The 22,026-nt window shown below is 48.7% G+C and overlaps 3 protein-coding genes across 16 annotated transcripts in view; 2 read left to right on the forward strand and 1 right to left on the reverse strand.

The window, feature by feature from the left end:
• LOC105476652 (mediator complex subunit 12) overlaps positions 1–7,425 on the reverse strand; it is a 23,799-nt gene extending 16,374 nt beyond the window's left edge. For 7 of the 11 annotated variants that reach the window (XM_071088315.1, XM_071088314.1, XM_071088311.1 and 4 more), the window contains exons 1-17: positions 7,152–7,348; positions 6,528–6,632; positions 6,129–6,320; positions 5,836–5,992; positions 4,538–4,719; positions 4,253–4,363; positions 3,875–4,129; positions 3,347–3,493; positions 3,086–3,185; positions 2,819–2,955; positions 2,468–2,599; positions 1,974–2,100; positions 1,331–1,560; positions 878–958; positions 576–746; positions 226–370; positions 8–58 (exon numbers count right to left, since the gene is read on the reverse strand). In XM_071088315.1, the coding sequence (XP_070944416.1) occupies positions 8–58; positions 226–370; positions 576–746; positions 878–958; positions 1,331–1,560; positions 1,974–2,100; positions 2,468–2,599; positions 2,819–2,955; positions 3,086–3,185; positions 3,347–3,493; positions 3,875–4,129; positions 4,253–4,363; positions 4,538–4,719; positions 5,836–5,992; positions 6,129–6,320; positions 6,528–6,632; positions 7,152–7,250 (2,422 nt within the window). In that variant the 5' untranslated portion in view covers positions 7,251–7,348. Of the gene's footprint in view, positions 1–7; positions 59–225; positions 371–575; positions 747–877; positions 959–1,330; positions 1,561–1,973; positions 2,101–2,467; positions 2,600–2,818; positions 2,956–3,085; positions 3,186–3,346; positions 3,494–3,874; positions 4,130–4,252; positions 4,364–4,537; positions 4,720–5,835; positions 5,993–6,128; positions 6,321–6,527; positions 6,633–7,151 lie in introns of all 11 variants that reach the window. The other 4 variants (XM_011732773.3, XM_071088316.1, XR_011618073.1 and 1 more) reach the window with 3 other exon arrangements.
• On the forward strand, positions 7,407–18,227 carry LOC105476651 (interleukin 2 receptor subunit gamma). Of its 4 annotated transcripts, none has more exons than XM_011732767.2 (9): positions 7,407–7,527; positions 14,090–14,223; positions 14,601–14,754; positions 14,963–15,147; positions 15,356–15,495; positions 16,253–16,415; positions 16,946–17,042; positions 17,295–17,364; positions 17,720–18,227. In XM_011732767.2, exons 2-9 carry the CDS (start codon positions 14,109–14,111, stop codon positions 17,903–17,905), a joined length of 1,110 nt encoding a protein of 369 aa, XP_011731069.1. In that variant the 5' UTR covers positions 7,407–7,527; positions 14,090–14,108; the 3' UTR covers positions 17,906–18,227. The 4 variants fall into 4 exon arrangements, with proteins under 4 accessions (XP_011731069.1, XP_011731071.1, XP_011731070.1 ...); XM_011732769.2 differs by lacking the exon at positions 7,407–7,527 and adding an exon at positions 11,638–11,656; XM_011732768.3 differs by lacking the exon at positions 7,407–7,527 and adding an exon at positions 11,733–12,253.
• Positions 18,228–18,653: 426 nt separating this feature from the next.
• On the forward strand, positions 18,654–21,781 carry CXHXorf65 (chromosome X CXorf65 homolog). Its single transcript, XM_011732775.3, has 6 exons — positions 18,654–19,120; positions 19,226–19,312; positions 19,515–19,652; positions 20,785–20,853; positions 21,218–21,324; positions 21,509–21,781. Exons 1-6 carry the CDS (start codon positions 19,096–19,098, stop codon positions 21,632–21,634), a joined length of 552 nt encoding a protein of 183 aa, XP_011731077.1. The 5' UTR covers positions 18,654–19,095; the 3' UTR covers positions 21,635–21,781.
• The last annotated feature ends 245 nt before the right edge of the window (positions 21,782–22,026 follow it).

Below are 22,026 nucleotides of genomic sequence, written 5' to 3' on the forward strand. Positions count from 1 at the left end.
GAGGTACCTAAGAATGTCAGGTCTCCAGGATTCAGAGGCACAATAGGAGCAAGCTGGTCTGTAGAGGGGGGGAATGAGGGGGGAAGTTTCAAAAGGACTAGAGCTCTCAGGAGACTCCAAGAGACAGGACATTGGGACATGACTGGGGAGTTCCCTATGCTGGGGAAGGGAAGACTGACTAGGGCACTCTTTGGGGGAGATCTGTTTAAGGAGCCTCAAACCCACCAGTTTCTGCTGTCCCTTTGCGGTTCAGAACCTTCAGGATATCCTTGGTGATTTTCTTGATGGCATGGCGGGCATCATCTCGCTGCTTTCCCACCCCAAACAGTACGACCAACCGCTGGTTGCACTCATGGCTGCATGACTCCTCCTGCATCCCAGCAGCACCATCAGACTCCAGCACCGATCTCCTTCCCTCCTCTTGAAATCATGCTCCACACCCCTCAGCATCCACATGCTAAAGCCCTTCCCTTTCCCAACCCACATCCTCAGGAACAGCTCCAACCCCTCAGCAAATTCCTTGGACAGCAATCTAGGTTCAAAACAGATCATCACAAGGTGCTGGGGAACAGTACCTGGGGGATGGGAAAGTGGGTGGCATACTGCACGTGTCGTGGCTGGTCGTAAAGAACCCCAAGGGTCCCTTCGATCTTCTCCTTGGGTGGGGGCTTCACCTCCTTCTCGACATCTGGCTTCTCTGGGGATGGACTGCCCTTCCCCTCACAGGGCATAGTAGGGGAGAACAACTGAGAGAAAGGTGAGAAGGCAGAACATGAGAAGAAGGAAAGGGGATGAGCGGGGGTAAAGAAATGCCAAACGCAGGCATAATGGGAAGATCAAAGGAGCCAGATTCTGCCACGCTCAGGATTGAACTTACTGAGAAATCAGGCTTCTCCATGTCCTCAAAGAGCACACTGGAACTAGGGTCAATGTCCATAGATTCTGAAAGCCCTGGATCCTGAGGGCATAGAACATAAGCAAAGTTGCTTTAGCCCTAGGGAGTGGCTCCCACCATCTAGAAAACTTCACGGGGGAATTGGAGAGAGAAGACCAGATTGTGGAAAGCACAGGATCTGGAGTCAAGTCATCCAATCACTTAACCAGTATAGGCCTCTGCTTCCTTCAGCTTGAAAATGGGGACAAGAGTACCTCACAAGGCTGATGGGAGGAACCAATGAAACAATTGATGTGATAGTGCTTGGTCAATTACCAAGTGCTAAGAAAATACTACCCCCCTGCCCCACGCAAAAGACGCTCTTAGAGGCCTCTGGGAGCCATGAAGATAGAAATGTCAGAAGAAACGATCTAGGGCAAGGAAAAGCCCACTCACCTCCAGCTTGCTGCTGCTGCTGCCTTCAGCCTCCTTGTGCTCTGGGTCATCGGCAGGATCATCAAAGGGAGAGGGAGGCCGGGGACCAGGGGCTCCAAAGGCAAGGTCCCCTCGGGAGATGAGAGTGCAAGTATACATGTTGTGGGAGAAAACATCATGTCGAATCAGTTCACAGAACAGCAGTACTAAGTTAAAGAATTCCACCCGCTCACTCTCACTTCGGGGGTCCGCTGGAGGAAGGGAATGAGGAAACATGAGTTAGGAGAACACAAAAAGGTGGGCCAAAAGAGAGAGGGACACACCTAAGGCAATTAATAGGAGTGATAAAATAAAAATCCCAGAAACTGTCGAGGGACAAAGCGTGGTTGGTTACCCCACATGCTGCCCCACACACCATCTCAGAAAGGAATGTAATATCTTTGTTGCGATTTATGCAGTGAAAATGCTTCAATCACAAGCTCTTGTTTTAATCCTTCTCTGTATTTCTCTACTTTAACTGTAAGATGATCAGTTAAAGAGGATCACTAGAACTACATCTAAAAGTCATTCTGCATAGAGCCCAAGAGAGAAATATACTTTTTGATGACAGTGGCGGGTAACTGAGTCTAGGCAGACGCAACTAGAGAGTGGTAGGGGTCCGTACTCAGCATGGGAGCCTGTGTATCCAGAAACTGCAGGAGGACATCCTGGAAAATGGGAGCACTAGGAGCAGAAAGGGAGCCAGAGGCGATGGAACCCTTCTCATCTGCGGCTTCTGATTCTCCACAACGCTGCAAGATGACAGAACAAATTGTAGAACTGACTTTTACCTGCTTCTTCACTCCTCAATGTGTAGGCCTTAAACTACTACCTGCTTGACCTCTACCCCATGCTTTTCATTTTCATTCCCCTGCTGACCTCCATCTTCTTTACCACCTCCCAACTGAAGCCTTGATGTTATCTCTAATTCTGATAACAATCCACTCTTCTCTACTTTCACCTCATGTCCGTAACTTTGCCTTTAGGTTCTCTTCCACTTCTTTCCTCTGTTCTCACACCTTCAACTCTGGTCCCTCCACCACCTCCATCTCTTGGTCTCCAACCCCAGTAAATTCCTTCCCATTGGCCAATCTCATTCTCTTATCTCTGCCCTCTAACCTCAGCCTCAATCTCCGCCTGTCTCTTCTCCAGGAGCTTGGCTACCACCATAGCACGATGCCGACCAGAACGCTTGCAGCTGACAGCCCATTCACATAGCAATGACACCACAGCATCATCATCTGAGGAGATCTGGAGACCAAAGGAAGAGAGGGAGGAGTAAGGTAGGGGTGGGGACAAAGAAATGAGTTCCAATTTCCTGAAGACTGCACTCCATCATAAAACATTCTGGGCCCAGTAAGATCATTTCTGCAGATATGCTCTGCTTTCAATGCCTCACCATGACTTCCCCTCAGATATATTATTGCTCTTGCAATGTTTTTTGCTCCTTCTATTCCCCTTTTCGCTTACCTCATGCCCATCCTTGCTAGGCCCCAATCCAAAGATTCGGTTACAAAGTGAGTCAAGAGAGTTGCTGAAGTCAGAGCGCTCAAAACTATGGCTATCCAGCACTTCCAAAGTATGAAGCACCCGTCCAATGGTGAAGCCTAAGGAGGAAAAGTGGTAAAGGGGACTGAACTAGAGGCCCAGTGCATTCTGGCTCTCAGATCTACATGTCCTTACTATCTCCATCCTTTCCTCAAACATACTTCCTATTATCTGTTCTCCGACACATACCTGCAGTAGCTTCCTGGCATTTATCGAAAGACCAGCGAACTTCAACTGCCTGTCCCCGCTCCTTGATCTGCTGCTCGATCTCCCGCAACTTTGCACGGACCTGCAATGTTAAAAAGGAAGGCTATAAGGATGTACCAAGGCATACAAAAGGCCAGAGCCCCAGGCTAGAAGAATAGTACCAGACTCCAAATCACTATTTCTGAGAGAGCACTTTAGCCTCATAGCCCAATCTGAGAGTACCAGGCGAGTGGTCAGACATACCTGCTGAGTGAAGGCACTGTTACCCTCTGGCATGGGCAGGTTGGAGGGGGCAATAGGCAAGTGGTCAAGTGGTGAGCCGGTCTTAATTCTGCTATCAGTCAGTGAGTAGTGCCAAACCAAGGCACTAGGACAACACAGGAGGATGGTCTGCCAGATAGAAACAGCTAAGTCCAACTCGTTCACATGGCTACCCCTCTGGAATCCCATTCTAAGACCAAACCCGTAGATTCCAGATCCAAAGTTATTCTGACTGGGCCCCCAAGACAGGCATCACTCCACCCGATCCCCTCCCTTCACTCACTTTCCTAAAAGGCTCTGGGCCTACTATTTAGCCCTGGAAGGGAGAGAGAGGCTGGTCAAAACCCCCAAAGGGGACTAACACCCCATTACCAAGAAACAACCACCTCCAAGCAAGTACTCAGCACCTACTCCCACATCCAATTTGGAATTACCCCTATACTCTGGGATGGGCACCCGATTCTTCTCAGGTTATCTCTCAATGCTTCCTTGGGCCCGCCTAGTACCTACCTGTAGGATACAGCTGAGGCCAAAAACCAGGGGCCGGTGCTGAGGGCACATAAGCAGGTCACTAAAGGGAGTCGAGGGGGTGCTGCTAGTTGGGGGCTGAGGAGCAGGGGTGGTGGGTAGCGAGCTTGTTGACTGAGCAGATATAACATGAGATGAGTGACTGCTCACACCATCTAGCTGCAGGGCCAGTCTCCGTGTACAAAAGTAGGCAAGGCGGCGGGACAGGTACGCAGACTGAACAAATTCCCCAGAGTACTGTGAAGACATGACCATCAGAGCCCCTAGTTCTCTCCAGGGGCCCTGCTCTGACATTTTATTCTTCCTTAAATCCTTCTTAGACTCCCCCTGCCCCACCACCACCAAAATTCCAAGCCTTACTCGGAGAAGCAGGGGCAGGAGCAGTTTAAGCAATTCATCTTCTCCAGGGCGGATCTTCTCAAAACACTCAAGCACCCAGGTCAGGAACTCATGTCTGTCCAGCATTCCATCCTATGGGTACCAGGGGAGGGAAGAGGGGACTATTAGAGATGAAGCAGATAAAGTAAATGAAAAGATGAAGAGAACCACAACTGGGGCAAGGTGGCAAGCAGATTCTGTTCTCTATTGGCAGAGTACAAGTTCAGGCTCAACCTAATGCCCCACACAGCATGCCCTACTCCCTACCTGAAACATGAACATGGCCAGCTTCTCAGTGTAATCCCACTGCCGGATTGCCACCTCTACATCATGCGGCAAGGGCCCTATCGTGGAACCACAGCCCCCACCTCCTGCAGGCCCTGGCCGGTAGTATTCAGCCATCTTCTGTAACTGCTCCCATAAGTACTTGGTGATGATCTGAGTCCATTCTGGAGGAAACAGGGAAAAAGGGCTATTTGATACTATCCTTCTGCTTAGAATTTCCTTCTACTGGCCGGTGCGGTGGCTCACGCCTGTAATCCCAGCACTTTGGGAGGCTGAGGTGGATCACGAGGTCAGGAGTTCGAGACCAGCCTGGCCAAGATGGTGAAACCCCGTCTCTACTAAAAATACAAAAACTAGCCGGGCGCAGGGGTGGGCACCTGTAATCCCAGCTACTTGGGAGGCTGAGACAGGATAATCACTTGAACCCGGGAGGTGGAGGTTGCAGTGAGCCAAGATCCTGCCACTGCACTCTAGCCTGGGTGACAGAGCAAGACTCTGTCTCAAAAAAAAAAAAAAAAAAAGAATATCCTTCTACTTAGAATACCTGGCCGGGCGTGGTGGCTCACGCCTGTAATCCCAGCACTTTGGGAGGCCGAGGTGGGCGGATCACAAGGTCAGGAGATCGAGACCATGGTGAAACCCCGTCTCTACTAAAAATAGAAAAAATTAGCCAGGCGCAGGGGCGGGCGCCTGTAGTCCCAGCTACTCGGGAGGCTGAGGCAGGAGAATGGCGTGAACCCGGGAGGCAGAGCTTGCAGTGAGCCGAGATTGCGCCACTGCACTCCAGCCTGGGCGACAGAGCGAGACTCCGTCTCAAAAAAAAAAAAAAAAAAAAAAAAAAAAATAGAATACCTTACCCCACTCCCAATCACCCACCATATTTGTAAATTCAGTTCATCCTTTGTCTCTAGTCAAATCCCACCTTCCTAAAGCCTTTCTGGGTATCCCCATAAGAAAGTAATCTTTTGTCCACTCAAAGAACCTTCTGCTCCTAGCTTGACATTCACCACCTTCTATATTTAATTATGTTATTTGTACATATACCTTAGCAGCCCTGTTAGACTACTAGTATCCTAGGGGCAGAGATTATGCACTGGACGTTTTTGTAGACCAGTATATGTGCACAGTAGACACTCAAATTTCTCAGTGTTTACTGATCAAGCAAATGCAAGAAACAAGCAGAAACAAGGAATCTAGATTAAGAAGGAGGATGTTTGCAAGGGTGTCTCTATCCCTCCTTGAAGCCATCAGCCGTACACCTGGTGTTAGGAGTTACTCACCCATGAAAGGGTCAACATGTCTCTTCTTAACCTTGGTCTCAGAGATTGCTGCATAGTAGGCACAGGTCATCTTAATGAGCCAGGCAGCCCGCATCACAGGCACTGTGTATTTGGCTAAGTACCCAAACACTTCTTCCTTCTTACTGAAAATGGGGACCTGGATGGACATTGCAAATAGTGAGGTCTCTATTATCCCCATGAGCTGACACCCATGTAGCTTAATATGGGAATAGGAGGATACTTGGTACCCTATGCTCCCTCCTTGGCCTGAAGGACAGGAAACAGTACCTTACCTTTTTGGCTAGTTGCGTGAGTGGCTTGGTGCCAGCCAAGTCAGTGAACCAAGTATTAATGGCACTCTGGGATCGTGCAGTCACCAGCCAGAAGTTGTCCTTCTGGTTCACTTGGGGCTTCCTGCGACCAGTGTCAGGGAGGGTATTACAACGTAACTTCTCTGCAATAATGCTGCTGAAGTTGGAACTGATCTGAGGGAAGAAAACTGTACCTCAGGGTGGGAAGAAGGGGCAGACAGGTGGCCTGCCTTTTGCTGGGCAAATGCCAATGAGACAGCATTAGGTCATGAAGGCAAACTCAGCCACTTAGGTTGTCCCTATAAGTCTTCCCTACCCAGGGCCTTTGCTCCTTCTCAGATTCTTCCAGCCTTTTCCTTCAGCCTGGCAGAGTTGTCTCACCTTGGCAGGATTGAAGCTGACGTTCTTGGCACTGCCATGTTCATCCCCAGAGACAGCAGGCTGGTTATTGAAACCTTGTTTTACATTCAAGGCCGTCAGTTCATCCTGAGGCAGGAAAGCGGCGTTTAGTTGTTTTTTCCTTAGGGGGAGGGGGAGGGGATGGGAGAGTAGGGCAGGAGAAGCGAAGGAACAAGGTGAAAGGGCAGGAGGAGGGTTCCGTGTAGCACAGATCGTTACTTAAAGCTGGGCCCTTACATTCACTTGGACCCCACCGTCACCCCCATGGTCACTACGATTCCCAATCACCCAGGGCGCCCTCAAACATCACTCTTCTCTTGCGAACATCCGAGCAGCCGTACCCCACCAAGCTGTCTCAGACAACTTTCTGAGATGTGTGTGGAGGAGGGCGCTTCTGGTGCGGCCCCTACACCACCCCCTATTCATACCTTGGAACCCCCCACCGCGCCCCGTCCTGCCCTCCCACGCCAGCCCACTTTACTCTTCCCCCTTTCGGGACTTTCGCTCTCACCGAACCGCCCCGCCCCCCATTCCCAGACGTCAATGCCTCCTCCTAGGCTGACCGCGTGCCCCCGGCCCTTCCAGAGCCCCGATTTTCGAACGCACCTCCTTCTGTTTGGGGTCCTGAGGGTAAACATCGGGAGGCCCCAGCCGCGGCCGCTTCAGGGGCCGGTGTTCGTAGCTCAAGATCCCGAAGGCCGCCATCTTGCCCAGCCCGTAGCGCCGGAGGCGCCAGCAGGGCCAGGCTGACTGGGGGAACGGGAAGGGGGAGAGGGAGCTGAAAAGGGGGGCGGTGGTTGAGAGGACGGCGGCCGAGAGACAACAAGGGGGCACGTTAGAAACTCTCGACCATTGCCGGAAACTACCGAGGGAAGCCGAGGGACGCCGGGAACCATCGGACAATACCGACCGCAGAGGGGGTGGGGCCTGGCCCGGTGGGGGCGGAGCTCTGTGCCCCGGGAGTTTTTCGGCGGTGGCGGCGGTAAGTTGATTTCACTCAGCAAAAATCTATGAAACATTCCGGAGGCGCAGAGTGAGCTGGGGATGCAAACCAGGGAAGAGGGAGGCCTCTGTGGTGCTGAGTTCTGACTGGAATTCGGTTCCCAGAGCCTAGCTCGGTTTTGGCCTAGAAAAGTCTTCAATAATATTTGCATTGGTTAGGAACTCCGTCTATTACAAATCAGTTCGTTTCTTAGTTCCGGCATCTGAAAAATAGGTGCGCTAACACCTCCTTCAAGGGGCTATTGTGAACATTAGAAACTACGTATGCATGAGAAAGAACCTATTAAACCCTGAAAGGCTGGCTCTAATCCCTCAAGGTCTACCATCGAGTTGTCTAACCTTTTTTGTTTGTTTTTTCTGCCCAAGGGTACCGCAGAGTAACTTTTTTGATTCACAAACCCTTAAAGGTGCTAATGAAAGCTATGGACCTTCTTCCCAGAAATAATAATAATATGCATATATTGACATGCAAAATGTTACTTTAGATTCTTAGATCCCCTGAAGCTCATCCATGTATCCCCTAAGGGTCCATGAACTCCAGGTTAAGAACCCTTGGTCTAGCGAAAGAGGCACCTACTGTGTCAGATGCTTTTCAGACACTATCTCCTTTAATCTGCTCACAGCCTCATGAGTTAGGGATTATTATTGGCTCGATTTTGCAGATGAGGAAGCTGGTTTTCAAAGTGTGAAAATTCACTTACCCAGTATTATACAGCTACTGAGTAACAGAGCTGGCACTAAGATTCTCAATTCCAGAGCCAATATCCTATTGTCGTATTGCTATTTGTTTATTTATTTTGAGGCAGATTCTCCCTGTCACCCAGGCTGGAGTGCAGTGGCGCGATCACGGCTCACTGCAGCCTCAACCTCCTGGACTCCAGCGATCCTCCTGCCTCAGCCTCCCAGTAGCCGGGACTACAGGCGTGCGACACTGTGCCGGCCTTGTATTGCCTTCTAGAGAAAAGACAGCCAGTGTGCTATAACAAAAGTAGCAAATAACAATAAACAAAAATAACACCAGTAACAAAAATAAAATGCTATTGAATCACAATGGAAAGAAAAAGTAATTCAAGGCGGGAGCGATGGCTCACGTCTGTAATTCCAGCACTTTGGGAGGCCAAGGCGGGTGGATCACTTGAGGTCAGGAGTTCAAGACCAGCCTGGCCAACGTGGTGAAACCCCATCTCTACTAAAAATACAAAAATTAGCTGGTGTGGTAGTGGGCGCCTGTAATGCCAGCTGCTTGGGAGGCTGAGGTAACATTTGAACTAACTCTGAAGGATATTTTTATTTTTGTTTATTTTGTTTTATTTCTTTATTATTTTATTTATTGCTTTTATTTATTTATTGCTTCGCTCTTGTTGCCCAGGCTGGAGTGCAGTGGCATGATCTCGGCTCACTGCAACCTCCGCCTCCCAGGGTCAAGTGATTCTCCTTCCTCAGCCTCCCCAGTAGCTGGGATTACAGGCTCACGCCATCACGCCTGGCTAATTTTTGTATTTTTAGTAGAGACGGGGTTTCTCCATGTTGGCCAGGCTGGTCTCGAACTCATGACCTCAAGTGATCCTCCCACCTCGGTCTCCCAAAGTGCTGGGATTACAGGTGTGAGCCACCACGCTCAGCCTGAAAGATATTTTATTTATTTATTTATTTGTTTATTTATTTATTTATTTTGAGACGGAGTTTCATTCCTGTTGACCAGACTGGAGTGCAATGGCGCGATCTCAGCTCACTGCAACCTCTGCCTCCCTGGTTCAAGCGATTCTCCTGCCTCAGCCTCCTGCGTAGCTGGGATTATAGGCATGTGCTGCCGTGCCTGGCTAATTTTTTCTTTTTCTTTTTTTTTTTTGTATTTTTAGTAGAGACGGGGTTTCTCCATGTTGGTCAGGCTGGTCAGGCGATCCACCTGCCTTGGCCTCTCAAAGTGTTGGGATTACAGGCGTGAGCCACCGACCTGAAGGATATTTTTAAAAGATAATTTTTCTTTTCTTTTCTTTTCTTTTCTTTTCTTTTCTCCTTCCTTCCTTCCCTCCCTCCCTCCCTCCTTCCCTCCTTCCTTCCTTCCTTCCTTCTTCCTTCCTTCCTTCTTCAGGGTCTCACTCAGTGGCCCAGGCTAGAGTGCAGTGGTGCAATCTCACTTCACTGCAACCTCCACCTCCCGGGCTCAAGCAAATCTCCCACCTCAGCCTCCCAAGTACCTAGGACCACAGGCGCAAGCTACCACACTTGGTTAATTTTTACTTTTTTTTTTTTTTTTTTGGTGGTGACGGGGTTTTGCTGTGTTGCTCAGGCTGGTCTCAAACTCCTGGTTTCCAGCGATCCACCCACCTTGGCCTCCTAAAGTGCTGGGATTACAGGCGTGAGCCACAGCACCCGGACTAAAAGAATTTTTTTTTTTTGAGACGGAGTCTCGCTCCGTTGCCCAGGCTGGAGTGCAGTGGCGCGATCTCCGCTCACTGCAAGCTCCGCCGCCTCCCGGGTTCACGCCATTCTCCTGCCTCAGCCTCCCGAGAAGCTGGGACTACAGGCGCCTGCCACCACGCCCGGCTAGTTTTTTTTGCATTTTTTAGTAGAGACGGGGTTTCACCGTGTTTGCCGGGATGGTCTCGATCTCCTGACCTCGTGATCCGCCTGCCTTGGCCTCCCAAAGTGCTGGGATTAGAGGCGTGAGCCACCACGCCCGACCCTAAAAGAATTTTTTAGAGCAGTTTTAGGTTCACAGCAAAATTGAGAGGAAGGTACGGAGAATTCCTATATACTGTCTGCCCTCGCACATAGATGGTATATTTGTTACAGTTGATGGACCTACCTTGAACATCATTACCCAAAGTTCATGGTTTACATTAGAGTTCACTCTTGATGTTATCTTATACAGTCTGTGAGTTTGGATAAAAGAGTAACATGTGTCCACCATTGTAGTATCTTACAGAATATTTTCACTGACCTAAAATCTTTTTCTGCTCCACCTATTCATCCTTCCCTCTCCGACAACCCCTGGCAACCACTGATCTTTTTACTGTCTCCATAGTTTCGCCCTTTTCCAGAATGTCTTATAGTTGGAATCCTATAGTATGTGGCCTTTTCTGCATGGCTTCTTTCACTTAGTCATATGCATTGAAGTTTTCTCCCATGTCTCTTCACGGCCTTAATAGCTCATTTCTTTTTGCACCGAATAATATTTCACTTTCAGGATGTACCACAGTTTATGCACTCACCTACTGAAAGACAACTTGGTTGCTTCCAAGTTTGGGCAATTATGAATAAAACTGCTATAAACATCCGTCTGCAGGTTTTTATGTGAACACAAGTCTTCTCCTCCTTTGTTAACACCAAGGAACATGATTGCTGAAAGAGTATGTTTAGTTTTATAAGAAACTACCAAACTGTCTTCCAAAGTGGCTGTATCATTTTTGCATTTCCACCAGCAACAAATGAGAGTTTTTCCTGTTGCTCCACATCCTTGCCAGTATTTGGTGTTGTCAGTGTTCTGGATTCGGGCATTTTTTTTTTTTTTTTTTTTTTTTTTGATACAGGGTCACCCAGACTGGAGTGCAGTGGTGCAATCTCGGCTCACCACAACCTTCACCTCCCAGGCTCAAGCAATTCTCCTGTCTCAGCCTCTCAAGTAGCTGGGATTACAGGAATGCGCCATTACTGCCTGGCTAATTTTTGTATTTTTAGTAGATGGGGTTTCACCATGTACGCCAGGCTGGTCTTGAACTCCTGACCTCAAATGATCCACTCACCTTGGCCTTCCAAAGTGCTGGGATTACAGGTGTGAGCCACTGTGCCTGGCCTCTTTTTTTTTTTTTTTTTTTTTTCAAACAAGAGATGGGATCTTGCTGTGTTGCCATGGCAATCCACTCGCCTCAGCCTCCCAAAGTGCTGGGATTTCAGGCAAGGCGTGAGCCACCTTGCCCAGTTGATTTTGGCTATTCTAATAGGCATGTAACCCTGAAGGATTTATTTTTTATTTTTTATTTTTTAGGCAGAGTCTTGCTCTGTCACTCTGGCTGGAGTGCAGTGTGCGATCTCAGTTCACTGCAACCTCTGCCTCCTGGGTTCAAGTGATTCTTGTGCCTCAGCCACCTGAGTAACTGGGACTACAGGTGAGTGCTACCAAACGTGGCTAATTTTTGTATTTTTGGTAGAGACGGAGTTTTGCCCTCTGAAGGATTTTAGCCTACGGAAAGGAAGAGACTAATTCCAGAGAGAGTCAATGCGTATGACATATCCTGTGTGGCTGGAATTGATCACTGGAGCTTGGACTTTATTCTGAAGGCCATGAGTAGCTTTTGAAGACTTTTAAGTTGGAGAATGCCCTCTGTAGTGGGTTGAATGTGGCCTCCAAAAAGATATGTTCACTTGGAACCTGTGGATGTCACCTTCTTTGACAAAAGGCTTTTAGCAGCTGTAATTAAGGCAAAGCTCCTAGGAGACAACACCCTTGATTAGGGTGGGCCATAAATCCAATGACAGGTGTCCCTGTAAGAGAAGAGAAGGATAAAGGAGATGTAGAGGAGAAGAAGAGGTAATGCAAAGATGGAGGCAGAGATTGGAATGATGTGTCTGCAAGCCAAGGAGCACCAAGGATTGATGGCAGCCACTAGAGACTAGAAGAGAGGCATGGAACAACTTCTTCCTCAGTGCCTCTAGAAGGAACCAACCCTGGCCACACTGATTTCAGACTTCTGGGCTCCAGAACTGTGAGAGAATACATGTCTTTTTTTTTTTTTTCCCCCCTTTTTAAAAAATTATTTATTTATTTATTTATTTATTTATTTATTTAAGATGGCGTCTCACTCTGTTGCCCAGGCTGGAGTGCAGTAGCACAATTTTAGCTCACGGCAACCTCTGCCTCCCAGATTCAAGCGATTCTCGTGTTTCAGCCTCCCGAGTAGCTGGTATTACAGGTGTGCGCCACCATGTCTGGCTGATTTTTGTATTTTTAGTAGAGACGGGGTTTCACCAGGTTGGCCAGGCTGGTCTCAAACTCCTCAAGCAGTCCACCTGCCTTGGCCTCCCAAAGTGCTGGGATTACAGGCATGAGCCACTGCACCCAGCTGAGAGAATAAATTTCTGTTGGTTTAAGCCACTCAATTTGGGGATAACTATGGCAGCCGTAGCAAACTAATACATACTAAAGATACATACTAAAGATACATACTAAATACTAAACTGGGCCATATAGTCCAGTTTTCCTGAGACTCCCAGGCAAGTGCTCTTTTTCTTTGCTTGGTATCCTACCTCACTTTCTGTCTGGTAAAATTACACTCATTCTTTTAGATGCCACTGAAATAGCACCTCTTCAGCACAGCCTTCACTAAACTACCCCTCTCTCCATCTTGGTAAATTTAGTTACTTCCTCTTCTGTGATCACATACTTTGTAGTATCTGTACATTTATGCTATAGGACTTGTTACACTATATTGTATTACTTGTTTATGTCTTCCCCACTTTTTTGTGAGCATCTGGAAATATGAGGATGTCTTATTGGTCTATTTCCAGAACATAAGCACAGTGCCTGGCACATATTAAAGACTTAATAAATGTTTGCTGAATAAATAGTTTCTGATTCTCCAATCAGCTCTGTGTTTTGCGGGAAGGTAAAACTGGCAACAACTTGAAGAATGGATTAGAGAGCAGAGGACCTTTTGAAAGGGAGGCCAGTTGGTGGAGTCTAGAAAGAATCATGACTAGAGCTAATGAAAGACTGATTTAGCAGAGTGGCTGTGGTAATGGAAAGGAGGAAACTGTTGGGAGAAACACCAGAGAAGCAGAGTGGGTTATATTCTCTGGGTGAGAGAGGAGGAGAAATTGAAGCTGATTCTGAGGTTTCAAGTTTGGGTGACCGAGAGGGTGACGATACCATCGACTGAGGTGGGGAAGGCAGGAAGAGAAGCAGAGTTGGGGGAAGATGGGAAGCTTGAAGCTAGTATTGTTGTTCCTCCATTTCTAGAATCTTTTTCTATTATAAGTCACACTTCCTCGCCAGTCTCAACAGGGACCCAGCTCAGGCAGCAGCTAAGGGTGGGTATTCTGGTTTGGATTAGATCAGAGGAAAGACAGCTGTATATGTGCCCACAGGAGCCAAGACGGTATTTTCCATCCTCCCAAAACAGTAGAGCTTTGACAGAGATTTAAGGGTGACCGAGTCAAGGAAGAGGCATGGCATAAGATGGTGATGTCGGGGGTGGGGTTCAGAACTTCCATTATAGAAGGTAGTGATTTAGAGGAGAAGGTGGTTGAGAATGGTGCTAGTGGTAGTGAACAGATCCTTCCCAGGATCTAGGTGGACTGAGGATTTTTGAGTCTCTGACACTATTGTATATCCAGCCTTAGTTTATGTTTGCCACCTTACAGCAGCACCTAATCTCTGAGAGGACTTGGCCTTTGTCACACAGCACACATTTGCCACACCCTCTGTAAAGCCCTGGTTTATAAGGTTCTTTCCACCGGAAGCTATGACAGAGGAAATGTGTGGGTGGGGAGGGGTGGTGGGTGAGGGACCCAGGTTCCTGACACAGATAAACTACACCCAGGGCATGAAGAGCAAGCGCCATGTTGAAGCCATCATTACCATTCAGATCCCTCTTAGTCCTGCAGCTGCCCCTGCTGGGAGTGGCGCTGAACACGACAATTCTGACGCCCAATGGGAATGAAGACGCCACAACTGGTGGGAAATCTGGGACTGGAGGGGGCTGGTGAGAAGGGTGGCTGTGGGAAGGGGCTGTACAGAAATCTGGAATCTGCCACTGGCCATTACAATCATGTGGGCAGAATTGAAAAGTAGAATGGGAAGGGGAAGGGGGAGGGTTCCCTGCCTCATGCTACTTCTTCTTTCTTTCTTTTTTGTTTGTTTGTTTCTTTCTTTTGAGGCAGGGTCTCGCTATGTTGCCCAGGCTGGTCTCAAACTCCTGGCCTCTAGTGATCCTCCTGCCTCAGCCTTTCAGAGCACCAGGATTACAGACATTAGCCACCATGCTCAGCCTCTTCCTTCTGACCATCATTTCTTCTCTTTCCCTCCCTGCCTTCATTTTCTTCCCAATCTAGATTTCTTCCTGACCTCTATGCCCACTGACTCCCTCAGTGTTTCCACTCTGCCCCTCCCAGAGGTTCAGTGTTTTGTGTTCAATGTCGAGTACATGAATTGCACTTGGAACAGCAGCTCTGAGCCCCAGCCTACCAACCTCACTCTGCATTATTGGTATGAGAAGGGAAGATGGGGAGGGGAAGAACAAGAGGTGGGTTGGATCAGAGACCAAGAAAGAGGGTAGCAAGTCTCCCAGGTGCCCCACTGTTTTCTCCTGGGGTAAGTCATAAGTCGGTTGAGGGGAGATGAGGCTAGGCTCTGGATAGCTGCGGTACCCAGATTGGCCCCACTGTTCCTCTTCCTTCCAACCTTTCTCCTCTAGGTACAAGAATTCGGATAATGATAAAGTCCAGAAGTGCAGCCACTATCTATTCTCTGAAGAAATCACTTCTGGCTGTCAGTTGCAAAAAAAGGAGATCCACCTCTACCAAACATTTGTTGTTCAGCTCCAGGACCCACGGGAACCCAGGAGACAGGCCACACAGATGCTAAAACTGCAGAATCTGGGTAATTTGGAAAGAAAGGGTCAAGAGACCAGGGATACTGTGGGACATTGGAGTCTACGGAGTAGTGTTATTTTATCATAAGGGTAGATGGGCAGAAAAAAGGAGGTAGGGGATCAGGATGGGAAGGGAGGAGGTATTAGGGGCACTACCTTCAGGATCCTGACTTGTCTAGGCCAGGGGAATGACCACATACACACACATATCTCCAGTGATCCCCTGGGCTCCGGAGAACCTAACACTTCGCAAACTGAGTGAATCCCAGCTAGAACTGAACTGGAACAACAGATTCTTGAACCACTGTTTGGAGCACTTGGTGCAGTACCGGACTGACTGGGACCACAGCTGGACTGTGAGTGACTAGGGATGTGAATGTAGCAGCTAAGGCCAAACAAGTGGGGCTAAAGGATTCAACCAGACAGATAGGAGGACCTAATATCAAGCTCCTGTTCTCTGCCTCCCAGCTTCTCTGCTCACCCCCTACCCTCCCTCCTCCAACTCCTTTCCCTGTAATCCCCAGTGAGTTTTCTTTTTTTCTTTTCTTTTCTTTTCTTTCTTTCTTTTTTTTTTTTTTTTTGAGATGGCCTCACTCTGTTACCCAGGCTTGAGTGTAGTGGGGCGATCTTGGGCCCACTGCAACCTCTGTCTCCCGGGTTCAAGTGATTCTCCTGCTTCAGCCTCCCGAGTAGCTGGGAGCATGCACAACCATGCCTGACTAATTTTTGTATTTTTACTAAAGGCAGTGTTTTGCCATGTTGGCCAGGCTGGTCTTGAACTCCTGACCTCAGGTGATCTGCCCACCTTGGCCTCCCAAAGTGATGGGATTACAGGTGTGAGCCACCATGCCTGACACCAGTGAGTTTTCATTAAGGATTCCCTACCCATATTCTTCCTGATACCAGATAAACAAGTAAATAAAAGGAAGCCATTAAGGGGATCCAGAGGGGAGGCATTAGATTCAAGTCAGTGAAGGGAGCAGTGTGGCTTGAGTACTCAGGAGAGAGAAACTGGGAAGTAGCAGAGATGATACTGGTGGGTGTTCAGGGGTATGTTTTAATTCTCTCTTCTCTCATAGACACCTACTTTCCCTCATCCTCTTTTTCCTCAAGGAACAATCAGTGGATTATCGACATAAGTTCTCCTTGCCTAGTGTGGATGGGCAGAAACGCTACACGTTTCGTGTTCGGAGCCGCTTTAACCCACTCTGTGGAAGTGCTCAGCATTGGAGTGAATGGAGCCACCCAATCCACTGGGGGAGCAATAGTTCAAAAGGTAAAATGGGCCCACAGGACCCCAATCCATAAGCCCAACACCCCAGCCTTTCTAACACCATTGTGTTTTGCTCCACTCCCCTATCACTAAAGCCCCCAAACTTGGTGCCCCATCTCCCCACACTGTCCAACCCCAACCTCTAGAAATCAAGGTTTTTCTGTGTAGGGTTGGGTTAGTGTGTTGTTAGAGGGGGTGGATTGAGAAGGAGGCTTAGGGGTACTCAAGGGGGCTATAGAGTGTATAGGATTTCCCTGAAGCATTCCTAGAGAGCCTGCAAAGTGAAGATGGCTTTGGAACCAGCTGGATCTAGGCTCTGCCACATACTACTACCTCTTTGGCCTTGGGTACATCACTAAACTCTTGGATTCTGTTTCCTGAGATATAAGATGGAGATAATTGTTCCTGCCTCACAGGAGCTGTTGTGAGGATTAAACAGAGTATATCTTCAGCACAGTGCCTGGCACCAGTGCCTGGCATGTAGTAGGCGCACAACAAATATAAGGTCCACTTTGCTTTTCTTTTTTCTGTAGAGAATCCTTTCCTGTTTGCATTGGAAGCCGTGGTTATCTCCGTTGGCTCCATGGGATTGATTATCAGCCTTCTCTGTGTGTATTTCTGGCTGGAACGGTGAGATTTGGAGAAGCCCAGAAAAATAAGGGGAACAGTAGCTGAGAATAGCAGAGGAGGGTTTTGCAGGGTCTTTGGGAGTAAAGGATGAGACAGTAAGAAATGAGAGATTACCCAAGAGAGTTTGGTGATGGAAGGAAGCCACAGGCACAGAGAACACAGAATCACTTTATTTCATATGGGACAACTGGGAGAAGGGTGATAAAAAAGCTTTAACCTATGTGCTCCTGCTCCCTCTTTCTCCTCTGTCAGGACGATGCCCCGAATTCCCACCCTGAAGAACCTAGAGGATCTTGTTACTGAATACCACGGGAACTTTTCGGTGAGAACGCTGTCATAAGCATGCTGCAGTCTATCAACTGCCAACTGCCTGCCAGCAAGACAGACAGAGTGTGGGGGTGGGGGCAGAGAGGAGAGAGAAGGAGGCCCTGTGCTAACTGTCAGGATGTGGCCGACCAAATGGGGGATGGACTATGCAGAGAGAGACACACACAGAAGCGCAGATTATAGATTGAGTGAGGCAGATGGAAACTGGTATTGGGGGCCCAGGAGTCTGTGTATCCCTTCTGTAATCAATTACAGTGGTTGCAGACATCATGAGTACTCCTTTGGCACAGAGCTCAGTATTTTACTTCCTGCCCCTAATTGACCCCTGACCTGGACATATCTGTCTTTAGGCCTGGAGTGGTGTGTCTAAGGGACTGGCTGAGAGTCTGCAGCCAGACTACAGTGAACGACTCTGCCTCGTCAGTGAGATTCCCCCAAAAGGAGGGGCCCTCGGGGAGGGGCCTGGGCCCTCCCCATGCAGCCAGCATAGCCCCTACTGGGCTCCCCCATGTTACACCCTGAAGCCTGAAACCTGAACCCCAATCCTCTGACAGAAGAACCCCAGGGTCCTGTAGCCCTAAGTGGTACTAACTTTCCTTCATTCAACCCATCCGCGTCTCATAGTCACCTCACCCCACTGTGGCTGATTTGGAATTTTGTGTCCCCATGTAAGCGCCTCTTCATTCGGCATTCCCCACTTGAGAATTACCCTTTTGCCCTGTACATGTTTTTCATCTCCCTCAGTCTGGCCCTTCCTTTCCACAGGATTCTTCCTCCCTCCCTCTTTCTCTCCCTTCCTCTTTCCATCTACCCTCTGATTGTTCCTGAACCGATGAGAAATAAAGTTTCTGTTGATAATCATCAAAAATGTCTGTCATGGGGGTGAGGAGTAGGGGAAACATGGGATACAAGGAGGGTGGGAGGGGAAGAAAAAGGAGTAGTACATTTATGCTGTGGAGGCAGGAGTATTACCAATTCGCTAGAAAAAGAGTACTGTTCTGGAAACTGACTTTTTTCCAGGTGCCCTGCACTCATTCCAGGGTTTAGTTTAGAGTTAGACTTAGAATGGGCTGGGCGTGGTGGCTTACGCCTGTAATCCCAGCACTTTGGGAGGCTGAGGCGGGTGGATCACAAGGTCAGGAGATCGAGATCAGCCTGGCCAACATGGTGAAACCCTGTCTCTACTAAAAATACAAAAATTAGCCGGGCATGGTGGTGCGCTCCTGTAATCCCAGCTACTCGGGAGGCTGAGGCGGGAGAATCGCTTGAATCCAGGAGGCGGAGGTTGCAGTGAGCTAAGACTGTGCCACTGCACTCCAGCCTGGACAACAGTGGTAGAATCCGTCTAAAAAAAAAAAAAAAAAAAAAAAGAGTTAGACTTACCATGTTGCCCCCCCTTTCCAACTAATCTTTAACATACCCCACCCAAGTACCCAAGTTTTTCTCTCCTTATCATTACTCCACTTTTTGGCCACACCTGCCACTTCTGACCTCATAATCCCTCAACTGCAGCCTCAGGCCCCACCCCTGGGGATACTGGTTATCCACAGCTACCAACAGCTCTCTCCTGCCTGTCCAGCCTGGGCATCCTCAGCCTATGAAATCCATCTGCCTCTCCAGTCCATCAACCCTATAGGCCTATTTACCCCACACAAGGCTTCTAGAACACCCTCCTTCTGCATGACTCATCAGGGCATTTTGTGAAGAGTGAGGCGATCCTGAGGGCATGTTCATCTTCATCAAACATGGAGGTGAGGGGCAGCATAGAACTAGAGTCTGTGGATGGGGGTGGAGGGATCTGAGGGCAGTGGAGATCACAGAAACAGGCCCATGTGTCCCATCCTGTCTCTTCTCAGATAATCAGCAGTTTCTGGTCAATACCAACTGTGCTGTCGTCGTGTTGCTGTATTACATCCGCAGTAAAGTAAAGTTGCCTAAAACAAGTGAGGAGCTTGGGGAGGGGACTAATGGCCAAAGGTCAGAAGGAGTTGGGTCATCTCTAACCCCCAAGCCCTCCTCCTGGCAAGAAGGGAGTTCCTCATATCCTTACAGCTTCCTCCAACCCATTCTGTATAGGATCACTGGCTCCTTTTGCTCCCACTCTCTTTCCTTAGCTGCCCCAATTACCCTGTGATCTCCCTCCAGGCACCATCGATTTGTGTGAACAAACGGGGAAAATGAAGATGCTTTTCCTGATGAAGCCCACCCATGCAGAGTATGCCAGCAAATACCTTACAGCTCGAAGCACCTACTACGTTTGTAAGGTGGAGCGTGGGCCACCAGGTAGAGGCTCAGGAATGTTCCCCAGAAACAGAACAATGCCTTCAAGATAGATTATGAACCTTATCTTTAAAACAAGGCATCCAAGGCTGGGCACAGTGGTTCATGCTTGTAATCTCAGCACTTTGAGAGGCCAAGGCGGGAGAATTGATAGAGGGCAGGAGTTTGAGACTAGCCTGGGCAACATAACAAGACTCTGCCTCCAGAAACAAAACCAAAAACAACCAAAACCAAATTAAAAAAACAGAACACCCTCAAAAAACAGAACGCCCTCAACTAGATCCAAATTGACTATCTCTAGTCAGCCTAAGGAAGGGCACTACCTCTATAATAATAGGTTATCTGACACATACTCTCCTCTAGGTCCATACCTAAGGGGAAGAAGTAAGATCCACTAGCTCAAGGTAGTTTGTTTGTTTGTTTTGTTTTGTTTTGTTTTTTGGAGACGGAGTTTCGCTCTTGTTGTCCAGTTGTTCAGGCTGGAGTGCAATGGGCGATCTCAGCTCATTGCAACCTCTGCCTCCCGGGTTCAAGCGATTCTCCTATGAGCCTCCCTAGTAGCTGGGACTACAGGCGCCCGCCACCAGGTCCAACTAATTTTTTAGTAGAGACGGGGTTTCACCATGTTGGCCAAGTTGGTCTTGAACTCCTGACCTCAGTTGATCCACCCACCTCAGCCTCCCAAAGTGCCGGGATTATAGGCGTGAGCCACTGTACCCGGCAAGGTAGTCTTTTTATTTATTTATTTATTTATTTATTTATTTATTTATTTATTGTGATGGAGTCTTGCTCTGTCACCCAGGCTGAAACAGTGGCATGATCTTGGCTCACTGCAACCTCCGCCTCCTGGATTCAAGCGATTCTCCTGCCTCAGCCTCTGGAGTAGCTGGCATTACAGGCGCCCACCACCATGCCTGGCTATTTTTTTGTTTGTTTGTTTGTATTTTTAGTAGAGACTGGGTTTCACCAAATTGGCCAGGCTAGTCTGGAACTCTCGGCCTCCCAAAATGCTGGGATTACAGGCGTGAGCCACCACGCCCAGTGGGTAGTCTTTAGTGTTGGGTCCTGGAATCTTGGGCTTCTGAAGGGTGGAGACTGGTTGACGGGTGGAGATAGCACACGGCTATGTTCACAGGAACCAGGCTGGAGAATGGTTACAGAGCTTTTGTGCCTCTCCTCAAGAATCCGGAGCCTCGGCTGCTTGGTAAGAAGTGAAATGGGGGAGGGAAGAACATGAAGGGTACAGTATATAGCTGTGTGATGGAGAATGTAGGGTGGGACTAGCGAGATATTGTAGGTCAGATGATAGGAGCCTAGGAAAAAGGGGGCAGGGTCCAGGTCCACTTTAGGAGGGATGTTTAGCTCACACCAGGTGGAATGTGCATGCGTTACTCCCTGCTTCCCCTATTTCTTGGCCATCTTCTCCGTATATCTCCCTATCACCATTCCAGCATTTCCATCTTAGGCCAGGTGGGGTTCCAGCTGATGGTTTGAACAATGAATGGGAGCATCAGGAAGGGTAAAGTCTCTAGTTCTCAGAGGTGCAGGTGCCTTTTCTTTGTTCTTAGTTGCACTGCGCATACAATGTGACGCCCTGGAGAGGAGACGAATTCAGATGCTTAAAATGCAAGAAGCCAAGAAGGTCGTTATAATTGAACCTACTGCGAGTGTCCCGGTAAGACTCGCCAAATGTGGTCTGCCCCAGCACCCACCTCTCCCGCCAGCCGACTGAATGATCCTCCATCCCAGCCCTCTGAGATGAATTTCCTGCCTCCAATTTCTTTTTTCCTTCCTTTGGCCCTGGGTTGTAGAAACTTTCCCTGCAGGGGCCTCTTTGTTTACTTACTTTCTTTTTCTAGTCCAAGCTATCAGGACGATCAGAGAAAAAGAAGTCCACTCGCAAGTCTCCGACCTTTAGGAACAGACCAGACTTGAAGAAGGATAAACGTCGCCAACTCAATAAAACCACCAAGCAAAAGAAGTAATACTAGGTGTGACATTACTGGAATTTAACGTGAGATTTCTTTTTCTAGAAAGACTCCTTCTCCCAGTATCTGCACTAAGGCTTGAGTACGTACGCCCCAGGCACCGAAGAGGCTCTGAGGGTGGATGGGAACGGCAGGAGAGGGCTGGGGCAAGCACATGGGTGGGAGTGAGGAAGGCTGTGAAGTCTAGTACAATGAGCCTTTGAGGGACGGAGTAGGGGGTGGGGTCTTCTCAAACCAGACTACCTCCCCTTGGGAGGCCTATCTCACAGCCCGCCTACTCCTGCAGGGGTTAGGTGTCCCTCCACCCCCACACTCCACCACCTCCCCAGGCTGAAATTCCCCCACCCTCCTCCATGTCTCTGCCTCTGGGCAGTTTCTTCCTCCCGCCC

Source organism: Macaca nemestrina, chromosome X (genome assembly GCF_043159975.1).
Source record: "Macaca nemestrina isolate mMacNem1 chromosome X, mMacNem.hap1, whole genome shotgun sequence".
NCBI lineage: Eukaryota > Metazoa > Chordata > Mammalia > Primates > Cercopithecidae > Macaca > Macaca nemestrina.